The following is a 17,295-nucleotide window of genomic DNA, read 5'->3' on the forward strand; positions in this document are numbered from 1 at the left end:
AACTGCCACATGGTAAGAAATGTATAGTTTATAAAGATTTCCCAGAAGAAGTTTCTAATTTGGTTATTTGGTCTAATTTGGTTAATTATTTGGCTTGAGCCTGACTTTTCAGCACTTGACACATACCTAGGACAAGCAGCTTGACAATGAACCAGGGCTGAACTACAGCGTAAGCAGAATGCCTGGCTCATAAGAGATGCTCACTTCAGTGTTTGTTGAATGCACAAGTGAATATGTAAACAAGTCATGCACGTTTTTCCAAAGATGGCTCTGCTAACTTAACAAATGGGACTAGGAATCAGCCTTATTTCTCTATTTACTACATAAAGCCTAGGCCATCCCTGATTATGATTTTTAAAAGTCTGATTAATAAAACAATTTAGCATGTTCTAAATACAGAAGAATAGAGAGTAGAAATTAAGCATTGTTGGGAATCACAACTAGTGAGTTAAAAATCCAGGACAGCACATTTGTCAGGAACAGATCAAATGTTCATTACTCCTCACAAAATCCTGGTGGGAAATAAAGGATCAAAACTACTTCCTTGCTTTGACTGTATCACTACATTGCAACACTGAATTAAATAGAAGCCTTGAGAAAGACATTATCAGGATCACTCAGAATAACATGCTTAAGGTTAAGTACCTTAATAGAAATAAGGCTTCCATAAACATTAACAGAATAACATCCTTAAGGTTAAGTCTTAGCTGAAATGTGGCTTCCATAAACAACCTTAGAAAAACAAGCGGCCAGGCGTGGTGGCTCATGCCTGTAGTACTGGCTTTTTGGGAGGCCTAGGTGGGCAGATCACTTGAGCCCAGGAGTTCGAGACCAGCCTGGGCAACATGATGAAACCCTGTCTCTATAAAAAATACCACAAAAATTAGCCAGGCATGGTGATGCACGCCTGTAGTCCCAGGTACCTGGGAGGCTGAGGTGGGAGAATTGCTTGAGCCTAGGAAGTCGAGGCTGCAGTGAGCCAAGATTGCACTCCAACTTGGGTGACAGAGCAAAACTCTGTCTCAGAAAAAAAAAAATCCAATGGCCAACTTTTTTTCACACTTTCACCAATACTAAAAAATGAATAATTCCTTGTGAAGCTAGATTAATTATTTTACAATTTCTGTTGATTCAAAAGAAAGCAGGGGGGAGGGCACGAAAAGGATACAGGAAGACGCTTCAGCTTCACCAAGGCGTTAACTTGAGTTGTAAAGGATTCAAATAACATGTGACTAAGCACCCTTGGAGCCAGCAAAAAGAAGGTTTTAATAAAGAGTTTGGAGTTCAGCAATTGTTGGTTGCACAAACTGAGCAACACTTTCACCCATACCGTCGATATTTTGCTCAATGAGGTCCCTCCCTTCCTGAAACATGTCGGCGAGGTCGACGTGAGCCACGCCAATGTCCTCACACTCCAGGTCCTGCTTGTCCTCTGGAGGGTCACTGACTACGGTGAAGCAAATGCTGGTAAGGCAGAGATCAGGGAAAGTCACCACCAAGTGAGACGAAATCACCACGAGACAAAACTCCCAAATGGGGTGTTATTACTAGGTATAAAATGTTAAAGTTTCCAATTATCCCAATAAAAAGAAAGGTACACTAGGTTAGATAAGTTATTATATGAACTACTAGAGTTGTTATAAAACACCCAACCTTCAAATGAACACTAATCCATTTTCTAAGCACTGATTAACATTTATCTGTATAATCTGAGAAAATTACTAGGCAAAGAGAAGGACCAGATGTTCACTCTATTACATACTGTCTGATTATATTTTGACACCTCTACTTTTAAGGCTAAAAGGATGAAGTGAATAAAGACCATGGAGGTTAAATGGTCAGCATTTTCCATAGAAACGTAACATTTCCTATAGAAACACACAACTCTGGACTTGCTACTAAGGAATTTAACAAAACTGTGTGTGTTCTACAAAATGCAGAGATCATGCTCCCAGGGTAACATTTTAAATCATGTTAGATAAATGTTGTAACTCTGCCCAACAGCTATATCAAATGTTTGTATTACTTGAGCAATCTTTAACTTACAATCATAGCATCCAAGTTTTATTTTACTTTAAGACATATAATTGTAGGGTTCTGATGGAACTGATTTGAATTAGTGGTTTGTGCGGAGGCCAAATGCACTTGGATTGACCAAATGACAGGAATTTACAGTTAAGTACTCTTTTGATATGTCTTGGCAGCATAGCTTAAACCATAGATGCTTGTAAACTTTACCATTTTAAACTTTTCAAAATGCATCCATCCCAAATCAGAAACAAAACAAGAAACATAAAAATCTACATCTCTGAGAAATCATGCCTTGAAAAACACAAATAAAATCCTTTCCAAATGCTTATAGGTAAACATGACAATACATTTGACCAACTTGCTGAAAGTAAGTATTCTACATTGAATTCCTTTACTAAGTCTCTGTTTTTAGCTAGCAGTAAGAATTTTTTTGTTTGTTGTGTTTTCTTTGAGACAGAGTCTCGCTCTGTCACCCAGGCTGGAGTGAAGTGGTGCAATCTTGGCTCTCTGCAACCTCTGCCTCCTGGGTTCAAGCAGTTCTCTTGCCTCAGCCTCCCGAGTAGCTGGGATTACAGGTGCCCACCACCGCATCTTGCTAATTTCTGTATTTTTAGTAGAGATGAGGTTTCACTACGTTGGCCAGGCTGGTCTCCAACTCCTGATTTCAGGTGATCTGCCCACCTCGGCCTCCCAAAGTAATGGGATTACAGGCGTGAAGTCACCACGCCCGGCCTGCAATAAGTTTTTATTAGAAAATAGAAATCCTTTCGGTCAAAATCAAAGTTAATGCCTACTCATAAAATAATTATAAAGAGTACAGATCTTGGCCTTCAAGGTGGTACGAAGGAATTTTTATAACATGTATAAGATGGAGGGATTAAGATGGAGTGGTTAAGGGCATCCATTCTGGGCTCATATTCCTGCTTTCCTACTGCTTAGCTGTGTGACCTTAGACAAATTACTTAACCTCTCTCATCTCAGTTTCCTTACCAGTGGAATGGGGATAATTATACTTATCTTACAGGGCTCTTGTGAGGATCAAATGAGATGATACAAGTGAACAGTTGCCTGGAACACAGTAAGCACTGAGTAAATGTTTCCTCTTTTTTTAGTAGTATTTTTAATATAGGTAGAGCTGCTTATGCTTCCACATTTCTAAGGGGAGAGAAAAACTTGGCATCGGAAAAGCTTGTTCCAATTGAAAATTTAGTTAGATTCCTAAATTATACATTGACTATATCATTCAATTAAGGAAGATGAATGATTATGAAAGAAGTTTTCCTAAAATGAATTAGGAAAAGAGGAAGAATTAAAACTGCTTGGAAGAGGAGGAATTAAAAGTAATATATAATGCACATATTATAACACAAGACTTACAGAAGAGACTGAGGCGATGCAGACTGTAATAATAATGTTAAGTGTTATCTTCATACAGTGTCTCATATCTAAGGATCATGTCTGTATCACTTTACAAATGCAGACAATTACCTCCACTGAATATATGAGAATTCTGTGGCAAAAGAAAGCCTTCTAAATGCCAGAGAAAGAACTAGAAATTTAAAAATGCAATATTTCTGGTTTTAAATTCTATATAGAGAAAAATGAGATGTCAAAAACAAAACTAAGAAACCAGAAAGTTAAGCTGAAAAGGGAGGAAAAGTACACTAAAATCATTTAAGAATTAAAAGTAATTTTTAAAAAATAATGAAAAGACACACACACAAATCTTTTATCTTACTTTCAACACTGCCAAAACAAAAAGGCCAACTTTGTCCCATGTCTGGAAGAATGCTTACAGTCTAGTATGAGGACCTGGATCGACACAGGGGGCAGATGTCAAGCACTCAGGTGGAAGGAAGAACAAGAAGTGCCACCTGAGCTACTCCTGCCTCCTCTTCCCACCTCTTTCTCCTGCCACTCTCTACTTCTCAGTGAGACCAGCCTTGCTAACCACCTCTGCCTGGTCCTGGAACACATCTCTCTATACTCCTTCATGCCTGCAGTTCCCTTTGCCTGAAATGATATTCTGTGAGCTTTTTGTGACTTGACTGAGTCCTCTCATCCTTCATGAACCAGCTTACGTGTCACCTCCTCAGATTCACTGCTGAGGACTCACTGAATTTGATTCAGCTTTCACTGTTACTTTCTATTTTGGCATTTAACTTGTTTGGTTTTCTCTTAGTCTTATTGTAGATGTAATTAGTTTATCTGTCTATTATCATAGTCTGTCTTCCTCAGGGGTGGATATGTTTAACAGAACACTGTTAACAAGAAAAAACTGAATCCAAAAAAGGACCTTAAGTCAGTGTTAAACTATGACTTCAAAGAAATACTGTTTGAAGGCACATTTCAATATGTTACCTCTCTTTTAAAGTGACACGTGTATATTTGCAAATACAGCATGGGGTGGCATGCAAAGGTACTATATATAATTTATTATACAATGTCTGTAACTTTAGACACGTCAGGGAAGATACATCAAACTTCTCTAACTGTCGCTTTGTAGGTTATCACCAATATTCAACAGGGTTGCTGTCTGAGAAAATGGATTCTCATAAACTAGGAGCTACTTTAAATAATGTGACCTCTGAGTATTTAAAAAAGGTGAGAACGTTTGCTGGAATAACAATTGGCTTTTGGCTGTGGAAAAACATACATGTAAACGCCTCTTTCCCTTAGGAGAATGATACTGTTGAGGGAGAACAGTCAATGGGGCCATCCTCTCCCACGGTGGTTCGAGGAGTGCACAGCCAGCACTCAAACACTCATCCACGGTTGGAAGCCCTGAGTCAGTCACTTGGCACCTGCAATACCTCTCTATCTTTCTCAGAAATGACATGAACATTTCTTTCTTTGTTGCAGAAACAACCATGGGAGAGTGGGAGTCATTATAGTTACTGTGGACTTTTCTCTTTTTTTGAGACAGGGTCTTGCTCTGTCACCCAGGTTGGAGTACAGTGGCGCAACCATTGCTCACTGCAAGCTCGAACTCCTGGGCTCAGGTGGTCCTTCCTCCTCAACCTTCACAGTAGCTGGGACTGCCAGTGCATGCCACCATGCCTGGCTAATTTTTTCTTTTTTAATTTTTAGTAGAGATGGGGAGTCTCACTATGTTGCTCAGGCCAGTCTCTAACTTCTGGGCACCAGGGATCCTTTTGCCTTGGCCTCCCAAAGTGCTGGGATTACAGGTATGAGCCACCACACCTGGCCTTTTTAAATTTCTTAATCTATTCTGGTACAAATAAGTGGGTCCTCTGAGGAAAGGCAGGTCTAACACAAAAGCAGAACTTGCTTTTAAATTTTTTAAATAAACACTTTTGGGGTAAAAAAATGTTGTCTCCCAATATGTTATAATATCTCACATTTCAGAAATAAAGCGAACACAGAGGCAGACAAGTAAGACTGAATAGGCTACTGAATTGCAGCCCAGGACTTGTCCATGGGAACTGAGCTCCATCCTAGACAGCCATGGTGCAGCTTGCTGACTGTACGGAAGCAGATGCCATGGCCAGTGCTGTTTATTCCCTCGTCACTCATGACCTGGGATAACCCTGGGGGACTGGTGGTTTTGAAGGGGGCCCTGAAAGAAGCTGAAGCAAGTCAAACCTGAGTGATTACCATCCTGGGAAAAGTAGAGCCTCAGACTTAACAGGATTTTACCATTCCTTCAGAAATAAAAACTGAGATCCAAAGAAATGATGTATTTCAGGAGCTAGTGAAAGAATAGTAATAAAGCTATATTATCAGATCCCGAGAGCTAAGCACTCCAGTCTCTCTTCTTCAAACAGAAAATAAAATGCTAGTTTGGAAGCTCTTTTGAAAAATACGTCTTTAACATTCACTTTATGGCCCTCTGGAAGGGAAAGAACTTGAGTTTCCTAAGGCGGCAGAGTCAGCGCTGTTTTTGAGGCAGTGAGAGGCTGTGTCATCAGTAGGTCATAAGGCAAGGAGAAGTGGGCAACGGAGACAGAAAAGGTGTACTCAGGCTGAGGGAGGAGGGCCAGCAAGGGGCACTGGAGAAACCAGTTCGCGGTTAACAAGCAGCACAGAGGTAACTCCTCAAACTCTGCGGCAGAAGCACACACAGAAGCACTAACTTTTTAAGATCAGTTTTTTTTTCTTTCTTCTGAAAATTATATACATGTATTTTCTCTACTGAACCAGAATTGCAAGGTATCCTATTCAAATTAGAAAAAAAATGCCTTCAAAAAATAATAATGAAATGATGGCTTATTAAACAGTGATAGTAAGATATAAATTAGTCTGAAAGGCTGATGAGCCATTACAAACAATAATATTAATGTCACTACTTACAATGATTGCAATTAACACTTACTGTGCACTATGTGTCAGGTACTATACTATCTGTGTTACATATATTATCTCATTTAATCCTCACACCAACCCTCTAAGGTGTTATCATCTCCATTTTAAAGTTGAAGGAAGAGAGGTGTAAGAAGGTTAGGTAACTTGTCTGAGGTCAGTCAGCTAGTAGGCAATAAGAATTTATACCCAAGGCATGTGACTCCAGAGTGTACCCACCTTTCAACCTGTTACGGTCTTTACAACTACAGGAGTGGCAACAGGATATTTTATATATGTTGTCCAGTCTTTGGTGTTCAAAGTCCTATAGGATCGTTACAATTACTTTGTATAGTAGGCAGGGCCATTAACTTTCTAGGAGGAAGGCGATCTACAGAGATCTCGTACTCATTCGAGGATACAGAGTGAGTCAGAGAACCCCAATGTTCGGCTTCCTCATCTTGTGCCTTTTATTTTAACCACGTCCTGCTACAGAGATCTACTTTATGTAAACCATTAGATTATTTGGACTGCCAAAACGTACCTCCTATTAGGCATCTCTTGTTTTTGTAGTATAGCTTTTAAGATGTCTCTCTTTGCTTGGTTGTTTTCTTTATCCACGTAGATCACTATACCAAAAGAAAAAAAAATTCCAAAAAGGAAGTCACTCAGGAATAGGCTACATTAGTACCATTCTGTATTTTTTTAAATACCTGTTTTTAAAGACACAAGTCATGCCACCTCACTTGTATGCCTGGGAAAAGAAAACAGCTCCAGAAACCAGAATCAAATCTGAGTAGTCATGTGATCTAATGTCATGTCACTGGCAGGTTTATGTGCACACTGCCAGAAAAGATACAAGCAACATCTAAGAGTGCCACATCACTGTCACTGCCTGTTAATGGCACTGGCAGTCATGACAGTAAAAGCCAACGGTCTTTATTGCTTTGTATTTGAGGGATTTACTGTATTTTCTTTCACCCAAGAAGCAAGTGATAATGATAATGTATGGCAGACTGCTTGTCCTTCCTGACAGCCTCAGTAATTTAATCCTTCTCTCCTGCCACAACATGCAATAAAAGATGCGTCTAGTGTATTGGATTGAGGAAATCCACAGGCTGACGCCTGCTGGGTAGGGGTACGGGAGAGAAACGTGCAGAGAGAGAGGCTTTTTAGGGTGTGAGGTTTTTGGTTTTAAAGGCACATGCTGGCATCGAGGAATGTGGCCAGACTTCACTTGGCTGAAGCATGAGATTAGATAACTGACCTCAAGTCTCAACAGAAAGAAGATGGTGAACACTTGACATTGTAAGTAAGCACTGCACTTTGGGAAAATGGCATTTCAATGTGGGAACACTACAATTTTCATCCTGATTATTTGTTCTCAGTTCGGCAGACTTTCAGCCATGCATCAGCTTCTGAAGACATTTCTTTTTCATATGCCATTCTGGATGTAAAGGCCCCCCTGTGACCAGATCTCAACTTAGAGATTATCCCTGGTCAAAAGTACACAATGGGTGAAAGATATCATGATAATTCTAAAGCCAGTTCTCCTTAGGCTCTGCCAGGAACAAACATCTTTTATGTTGAAAATGTTTCCCTGAACAATTTTAGTTCAATTCCAAATTATGATGCTATCAACTCATTTGTTTGGCTCAGTTGAGCAAATATTAACTGAGGGCCAAAGGCACTGAGTAGGCACAAGGCGGGAGAGACATAAAGGTATGGGTATAGGGGTGGGTTAGTGGTTTCAGAGAAGAATCATCCAAGACATAATAACCAAGTTAATAATCAACTCTGGATAGCCAAAGTCAAACACCAGCTCCTAGCTTACTGCTCTTTGCATGATATCATATTAGTAAATGTGGCTAGTTATATAGAAGTTTATAGAAATCAATACAGATTCAAAGGTTCAGAGTATTTTTTTTTTATTTATCAATGCCAAAAAGTCATGCTAACAGATCACTGGAAGATAGTACTTTGTTTTTTAGAGGCTGCCAGTACACAACGCTAAAGGGGAACTTTTTTTCCAAATGCGATTTTTTTTTTTTTTTGCTGTTAATTACCAATTCAAGATATGGTACACCATACTGTTTTTGACTTCAGAGTTGTAAAGCTTTTATGTCATACTGGCTTCCATAGTTTGCAGACAAGGGTAATCTCAGTGGTTAAAAAAAAAAAAAGACTGAATTTCAAATGCCAGCATCCAAATAAAGGGTCTTCCAATTAAACCTAGACCAGATTTGATAAATTTCAATGGTTAAACATTTTTTTATTGTGGTAAAATATACATAACATAAAATTTACCATCTTAAATTAGCAATTAACATTTAAGTATTCAGTTTAGTGGCATTAAATACCTACATATTGTGGTACAACCATCACCACTATTCATTTCCAGAACTTCTTCATCTTCCCAAACTGAAACTCTACACTCATTAATCAGTAACTTTCCATTCTTCCCTCCTCCCAGCCCCTGGTAACCACCATTCTACTTTTTGTCTGTATGAAACTGACTCCCCAAGGTATGTTATGTAAGTGGAATCACACAGTGTTTGTCCTTTTGCATCCAGTTTATTTCATTTAGCATTGGTGTTCTCAAGGTTCATATATCTTGTAGCATATGTCAAATTTCATTCCTTCTTAAGGCTGTATAATATTTCATCATATGTATATACCACATTTTGTTTATCCACTTATCCTGTGACAGACATTTGGATTGTTTCCACCTTTGACTATTACAGATAATGCTGCTCTAAACATGGACATACAAATATCTGAGTTCTTGATTTCAATTCTTTTGGTATATACCCAGAAGTGAAATTGCTAGACCATATGGGTCATTCTAAATTTACCATTTTTTTTTTCTTAGAGATGGGGCTCTTGCTCTGTTACCCAGGCTGGAGTGCAGTGGTGTGATCATAGCTCACTGCAGCCTTGAACTCCTGGGCTCAACTGATCCTCCCACCTTAGCCCTTAGCCTCCCCCCAATAGCTGGGACTACAAGTGAGCACCACTATGTCCATCTAATTTTTATTTTTTGTAGAGATGGAGTCTCACTATGTTGCCCAGGCTGATCTTGAACTCCTGGCCTCAAGTGATCCTACTGTCTTGGCTTCCCAAAGTGCCGGAATTACAGGAGTAAGCCACCATGACTGGCCTAATCTTTTCTTTTTCTTTTTCTTTTTTAAACATCCTTACCATTGAAATTGGTTTTAAAAAGTGGTGTCATTGGGGATTCCCTATGCTTCTGCTTTATCCAGTTGGCCAGCATGCTATATTTCCTATTCTCTTAATAAAGACAAAAATGATTGCCACTATTTACTGGGTAATATTTATGTACTAGGTATTACACTCAATACTTTTACTGTCATCATGCAGGTTAAGAACCTGACCCACATTTTACAGATGATTAAATAGATCCAGAGAAGGTTAGGAGTTTGCCCAAGACCACCTAGTTAGAATGCGGCAGAGCCAGAATTTGAATCCAGCAATGTTAGCCTCAAGAGTCTGCTCTCTTAACCTCCATGTTACATAACCTCTCCTTCTTCCATATGAAGCCAAAGTTTTCCTGTTTAAGCTGTAGTCATTTTGTTAACACAAGGCTAGAGGGTAAGAGAATGTTCCATAACAATATCAAGGGAAGTCACCCCATTTTCTTTTGTTTCATAAAGGAATAATTGCTTAGATATACCTAGTCTAGGTGTGTCAAATCATATTTCTTGGCAGAAAACTTTCAAAATATTCTTTCTGAAAATACTCCAGCTACTTACCAATAAGCTTAGTTCTCCAAAAGTGTACCAAGTTGGAACTATGGCTCTCCTGCTTCCACAAACAAGGCCTAGATTGGGCATCTTTATCTAGCCCAACGGTTCTCAGTCTTTATTGTGTATCACAACCCCTTAAAGGGCTTGTTAAAGTGCAGATCATTGAGTTGTATTCCTGGAGTTTCTGGTTCAGTAGGTCTGGGTTAGGGCCTGAGAATTTGCAATTCTAACACGTTTCCAGCTGCTGTTGCTGCTGGTGGTGAGGGTTCTACACATTGAGAACCATTGTTTGGCCCAACATTCATTTGCCAAATTTTTAAATGGGATCAGGAGCTAGTGAACACTTTTGGGTTGAATACCGTGGGAAATAGGAACACTTTGGCCGCCTCTGATTATGTCATGATATCCTATGACTAACCATGGTTCATTTGGTATTCTAAAACCCTAGATGGTTAAAAAAACTTACAATTTCAAAACTTGAAATACATCCTATAAAAAGTGACTCTGGTGATTATTAAAAGTATCAGAACTCTCCAAAAGTTAAAGTATTTACCTTTCATTCTCCTCAGAAATCACATTTGTTTAGGATTTGTATGATTTTGACATAAACTTACTGAAAGCATATGTCTCAAAAAGGATACAAACTGGTAGTCCAAATACTTTAGTTGATCTTCAGTCATCTACCATTAAAAACATATCCTTTACTTCTGCAAGCTGGATAAATCCTTATATTCTGTTATCAATGTCATATGGCAGAAGAAATGCAGATAGCTTAATTATAAGGAGTCGATAACGCTGAATCTCAGATAATGTTTGTATTAAAGAGTTATCATCCCTATCATCCTTATCTTTGCCAAATTTCTCCTCCTATTAGTCACAAAATCTGATGTTTCGCATCATCTTCATCTTTTGAATTAAACTTCAGTTGTTCCAAAAGACAGACTGTTCCATCCCCAGAGGCTAAGGGTCCAGACCCGTATAAGTCTCATGAAAACTTTGGATGATTTCATTAATCTTTTTCTTCCCACTGTCAATTCCATCGTAGGCTTTATTTGGCCCAGACAACATTCTTCAGACCTACCATTAATCTTATTTTTTCCCAAACTATTTTCTTGCTTTCTCAGCATTCTCTGAGCAAAATTTTCAGGCCCAATAAAATACAAATGTTTTGTTGTTGCTACCACTATCTGGCAAGTAAATTCAATTTTAGTTTTTCAGTGTTCGTATTCCTAAGAAGATATATATATATATATATATATATATATATTTTTTTTTTTTTGAGACGGAGTCTCACTTTGTCACCCAGGCTGGAGTGCAGTGGCGCGATCTTGGCTCACTGAACCCCCGCCTCCTGGGTTCAAGCGATTCTCCTGCCTCAGCCTCCTGAGTAGCTGGGATTACAGGCGCCTGCCACCATGCCCATCTAGTTTTTGTATTTTTAGTAGAGATGGGGTTTCACCATTTTGGTCAGGCCGGTCTCAAACTCGTGATCTGCCCACCTCGGCCTCCCAAAGTGCTGGGATTACAGGTGTGAGCCACTGTGCCAGGACGATTTTTGTATTTTTAGTAGAGGCAGGGTTTCACCATGTTGGCTAGGCTGGTCTCGAACTCCCAACCTCATGATCTGCCCACCTCAGCCTTCCAAAGTGCTCGGATTACAGGTGTGAGCCATCACGCCCAGCCAGGAGATATATATTTTTTTGTGTGTAGGTTACACTGGTTTTAACACCTCTTAATAAAGACTGAATTCAATTATGAATAATCTAGGGGATCACTAGTCTGCATCTCTCATTTTACGTACCTAATTTGGGCCTGAACATTCAAGTCTCTTTTGTACAGACTCAAGTCACAGGGTAAAATCATTGCTAGGTTCAGCTAACCTCTCTACCGCATGGTGTTCAAACAAGAGACAGCATGTACTAATTGTCCTCTAAATTATCCATTTGAATTAAAAAGTCAGTTTGGAAATAAAATTACTTTCATTAATATTTAATGAGATTTGGAAGATGTAAGTCTACATTATATTGACCTTCTGTATCAGGTAACAAGTGAATGGTAAATCATTACAATAATTACGCGAGATAGTTACTTATTAACCAAAGACTCAAGGAGATCGCCCTGCAATGGAGATGCAAATATAATAATTTTAAAATAAACATTTTCATTGTGTCATACTTAAATGAAAAATAAAGCATTCAACAAGGTTAATATTAATTATTTCTCAAATTTGCTGATGACCTAGGAGCTCATTTTTTCAGATATAACAGATAAAAAACAGCATTAGTTTGCTTCTAAGCATGGAGTACGTTCTTTTCCCCTCCTCCCAGAAAAATATCCTTAAAATTATTTTCAATTAATTTTGAAAATTCTACACAGTCAAATTTCATTAGATAGGAAAAGAAGCTAAAAAAAGGTATAGTAAACACTTTTACTGAATTCATTTCTAATAGATTACTGGTTTTCTTGCTGCTATCAAATGATTAATTCATTAGAAACATAAGTAACTGTTAACATACCAATTAGACAATAAAATATCCTGCAGTAAAGGGAAAAAACAAACCAAAATGCACAACCAGGCTGGGCATGGTGGCTCGCACCTGTAATACCAGCACATTGGGAGGCTGAGGCAGGTGGACCACTTGAGGTCAGGAGTTTGAGATCAGCTTCGGCAACATGGCGAAATCTCGTCTCTACCAAAAATACAAAAATTAGCTGGGTGTGGCTGCATGTCCCTGTAATCCCAGCTACTTGGGGGGCTGAAGTGAAAGGATCGCTTAAACCCAGGAAGTGGAGGTTGCAGTAAGCCAAGATCATGCCACTGCACTCCAGCCTGGGCAATAGCGCCAGACCCTGCCTCACAAAACAAACAAACAAACAAACAAACAAAAAAAGCAAAACTAACAAAACACCCAAACAGACCTAGAAGTAACCATGTGAGAATGCACAAAATTTGGGCCATTTGAGCATATATCACAGTTTGAGCTGAAGAAAGATTTGCATTGCTCTTCAAGCAAATGGAAACATCTACTCCTTGACATGGCCAAGTTTCTCAATACACAATTACTCTCTAAAAAATAATGTTGCTGCCAGTCCAACCAAATACTCTACTGCTGACCTTTACAAAGAATAATACAAAAGCCAAAGAGTTTGTCATTTTTCTTGGGGTATCTTTCTTAAAATTAGTTGAATGAACAGTTCTTTCATTATTAATATTTTGATATGGTTTTCTTTTCTGGTACTCTGCAACTGAGGATTTCCAAGAAGCCTGAGAAAATACTTTTGGAAATGTTTTCTTTATATCAAGTGCATGAAATGAAGGAGGAATCAGATTCTTGTCCTGTCCACACTACTTATTTCACATGTGATTTCTTAACAACACACCTGTTATTGTAGAATTTAAGCTGGAGTGGATCTTAGAAAGCACCTTACTTTTCAAATAAGAAAACAAGGAATCATGAAATTTAAACATGTTGCCTTAGTTCACATAATAGTAAAAATTGGGGATAAAGGGAGGACTAGACCACTAGGCCAGATCTCTGGATACTTAAGATTACTGTCTTGAGGAATGAATATATTTCTAAAAATGCCAGATGGGGAAAAAAAAAGGTAACTGAGCATTTGTAATCCTGCTGATACAACAGCATGGTTATACATGTTGATTAAAATGCAATTTCTAAGATTAGTGAGGAAAAAAACAGTAGTGATGAACTAGCATTAGATGGCCTATTTTGCTAAAAATAACACAACACTCCATTTTTATGGTTTGTTTTAATGTAGAGCTCTAGGAGAACATACTAAGCTGTTTTAGCTTAGGGTCATGGTAGCCTGATATTATTTTTTATTCCTCTCCAATTATATACTAACAATCACACAATAAAGTTGATTGATCTCAGAATTTATAGGGTGTCTATTGGGTCTGTGCTGGTCCAGTAAACTTACATGTCAACTGGCTGCTAGATCAAGCCCTAAGACAAAAAACCTGCCTGCTGCTATGAATGGATGTGTGTGCTATATGATGAAAGGTGTAGTAAGAACTTACGCTTTACTCAATTAAAATCTTGAACATCAAGACACTGAAAGAGATATATACACGTATTGTAAAAACATCCATGTGATGACATTGATCAGAAAGGTAGACAATAAATAGGACATGGAAAGCTTTGAATCATATGATTGAAAAACAACTTCTTTGAAAGATATTTCTTTGAAATATCATATATTTAAATTAAATTCCTAATTATAGACCTAGTTGACATTTTTCTATTGAACTATTACATAGCAGGACCATCTTAGGAATATTTTTTCACATTGTTTTGTTTTGTTTTCTGTTAACTTTGGTATTACTTCAACTTTCTTTTCTTTTTTGAGACAGGGTCTCACTTTGTCACTCAAGCAACAGTGCAGTGGCAAGATCATAGCTCACTGCAGGCTCACCCTCCCAGGCTCAAGTAATCCTCCTGCCTCAGCCTCCCAAGTAGCTGGGACTACAGGAGTGCAACAGCATGCCCGGCTAATTTTTGTAATTTTTTTGTAGAGACAAGGTTTCTCTACATGTAGCCCAGGCTGGTCTGGAACTCCAGAGCTCAAGCGATCCACCCGTCTTGGTCTCCCAAAGTGCTAGGATTACACGTGCGAGCCACTGTGCCTGGCCTAACTTTATTTTCTTAATCTTTATGCTACTGGTTTGACTTTTATTAATAAATTCTGACAAGACTTCCATGAATTTATGTGAACACTAGAGAAATAAACTTTTTCTCTGTTCTTTCTGCTTCTTTCATAAATAAAAAAGACAAATATAAAAGTCTAAATTACAAATGAATCATACATACCATTGCTATAGTTATAGTAGACCCACTGCCCACTCTTGGGTTTTGGAAGCGACACGGGTGTCTCTTCAGCAGGAAGACTGTAGAATCGGCACTCAATGAACAGCCGTTGGATAGTGTCATCCATGGTTACTTGAGAATCATTAAGGCTTAGAGCTATGATCTCAATCCGAATTTTTTCCGATGGCTGTTTAAAGAGCATAAACAAAAAACCACAAAGAAATAAAATAATTGAACAAAAAGATCCACTATTACTTTCCACTATCAATTTTAAATAAAACACGAAGGCCAATGGGCTTCTTTTCTTGAATGCAATGTACACTACTGTATGTTACACATGATAGATTATTCACGACAGAGAGAGAGAATGAGATTCTAATGCCCCAGGGTTTGAAGTTAACAGTGTCATGGCAATAGTCTCCTGATTTACATTTGAGTCTATAAATACCCCACTAGTAGTCTATCAGGAGTGAAGATTATGAGATCTTCATCTCCAATTGCTTTCAGACTGACAAGTTGGCCTTGTTTCAAACTATGTAATGAAGTACATGTTTATCACTGCTTTTACTTAATCTACAGTACCTGAGAAAGTTTCAGTTATTCAGAGATCAAAGCCTGTTGAACACTTTATAGGTATTATGCTAATATATGCAGCTATATGAATCAATATTAACTAGAGCAGAAACTACAGTTCATTCTCTCATATTATGTCATAATATATTTTGTTCAATAAATAATACATTTTCAAGCAAAAGAAACAATTTTATGTCTAATTTGAACAACATTTTCTCATAATTTATTTTTAATTTTATTTTTACAAAATTAACAACCAAAATGGTGTTTGTTTAATTTTCACTTCAATCCTTGCTTAATAGATTTTGGTGTCATAGACATTATCACGGGAATTACAAATGTTTCTTTGAGTAATGATTTCAAATAATTAATAGACTAGGATTAGAAATTGTATCACAACAAGATAACTCCTTGGTTAAATCTGTTTTTTTACAAGTTAAAGTTTGTCCTTTAGTATCAAAATCCTATTTTACTAACTTCAGAGACATGCTATAAATTATATAACTTCAAATAATAATTAGAAAAACCTGAAAATAAGACCTGTTTATATGACCAGCTTTTAGGAATTCATTATTAAATTTAAATCAGTGTGTAAATTCACCATAGTGGTTACTTAGGTATTTCAAAGCATATAATACAATTAATCAAATTGAAAAGCATAAGTATCCTATTGTAAAAATATTCCCATAAAGAAGAATTTCCATTGCTGTCAAACCCCCTCAATATTTGATGAAGTAATTTTACCCCCTTCTTTCAAAAGACATTTTCTTTTATTATGTATTCTAAGACACTTTAACTAAAAACCCAAATCTGAATATTTCAATAAGGTTATTTTATTATTCAGTAGATTCATGGAAATTTTACTAGGATGACAGAGAAAATTCCACACCATTCTGTCTCCACTAATACAGGTACAAGGCTGCAGCTGGCAATATTACTAGGATTAGCATAGTATGATGAAATATTTAAAGGAAAATTTTTTCTAAAACCTAATAAATCAAATGACTGCCAAATGTCATTAAAGTGATGGTCTTTGACTTGAATATGCTTTTCATATTCAAATTTGAAAAGAAAGAGATGAAAGCCTGGAAAGGTTACTCGGTTTCAACTAATAACCTCAAGCCCTTTCCGTTCACGTGCATAAAAAATGAAGTTGGCTCTATTGTCTAATCTCACTTCAGAAAACCCCTTCTCTGCTCGCTGAAGACTACATGGTAAAGAAAATATTTTAAATGGTATTTTTTTTTCTTAAAATGTATCGTGGTGGTGAAAATACTGTAATACATATATTTTATAATTCTGGTCCAAGTATAGCATAATGTGTAGTTAAGTCTTCTACATAAGTTGGAATTTGACAAACTTAGAATTATTATAGCAATAGCATCTTATAAAACATTTATGTTTCTGCACAAAAGAATTAAAGGAAAATAGCTATAAAAAGAAAAAAGTGCTATACATACTTATTTCTACTCTGTGAAAATAGGAATTTAAAATTGTTTATCACAGAACCTAATGAAGAAGTAAATGAACTTGTAAATAGCAGGAGAATCAAATTTATCTAAGTGGTTATTTTATTAATAATATATTAGCTATATAATTCCCATATGAAAACTGGCATTATTGTAAGAACCAATTTACACTGTCAAATAAGACTACATGCAACTCTTTAAAGTTTAAAATACAATCCTAGATAAAACTATTCACTTGGATCCCAGCCAAAACACAAAAACAAAATAACAAAACCCCAAACACCAAAACAACAAAAAAGAAACTCACTGTATTATCAAAAAATAAAA

General features: G+C 37.3%; 1 protein-coding gene across 6 annotated transcripts in view; it reads right to left on the reverse strand.

Annotated features, from left to right (window-relative positions):
• RPGRIP1L (RPGRIP1 like) overlaps positions 1–17,295 on the reverse strand; it is a 103,468-nt gene that overhangs the window by 6,058 nt on the left and 80,115 nt on the right. For 4 of the 6 annotated variants that reach the window (XM_032157356.2, XM_058440989.1, XM_058440988.1 and 1 more), the window contains 3 exons: positions 14,930–15,113; positions 6,878–6,962; positions 1,331–1,464 (listed from right to left, as the gene is read on the reverse strand). In XM_032157356.2, coding sequence (XP_032013247.1) covers positions 1,331–1,464; positions 6,878–6,962; positions 14,930–15,113 — 403 coding nt within the window. Of the gene's footprint in view, positions 1–1,330; positions 1,465–3,133; positions 3,187–6,877; positions 6,963–14,929; positions 15,114–17,295 lie in introns of those variants that run through there. The other 2 variants (XM_058440990.1, XM_058440991.1) reach the window with 2 other exon arrangements.

The sequence above is a fragment of the Hylobates moloch genome, unplaced genomic scaffold (genome assembly GCF_009828535.3).
Source record: "Hylobates moloch isolate HMO894 unplaced genomic scaffold, HMol_V3 SCAFFOLD_6, whole genome shotgun sequence".
NCBI classification, from domain to species: domain Eukaryota; kingdom Metazoa; phylum Chordata; class Mammalia; order Primates; family Hylobatidae; genus Hylobates; species Hylobates moloch.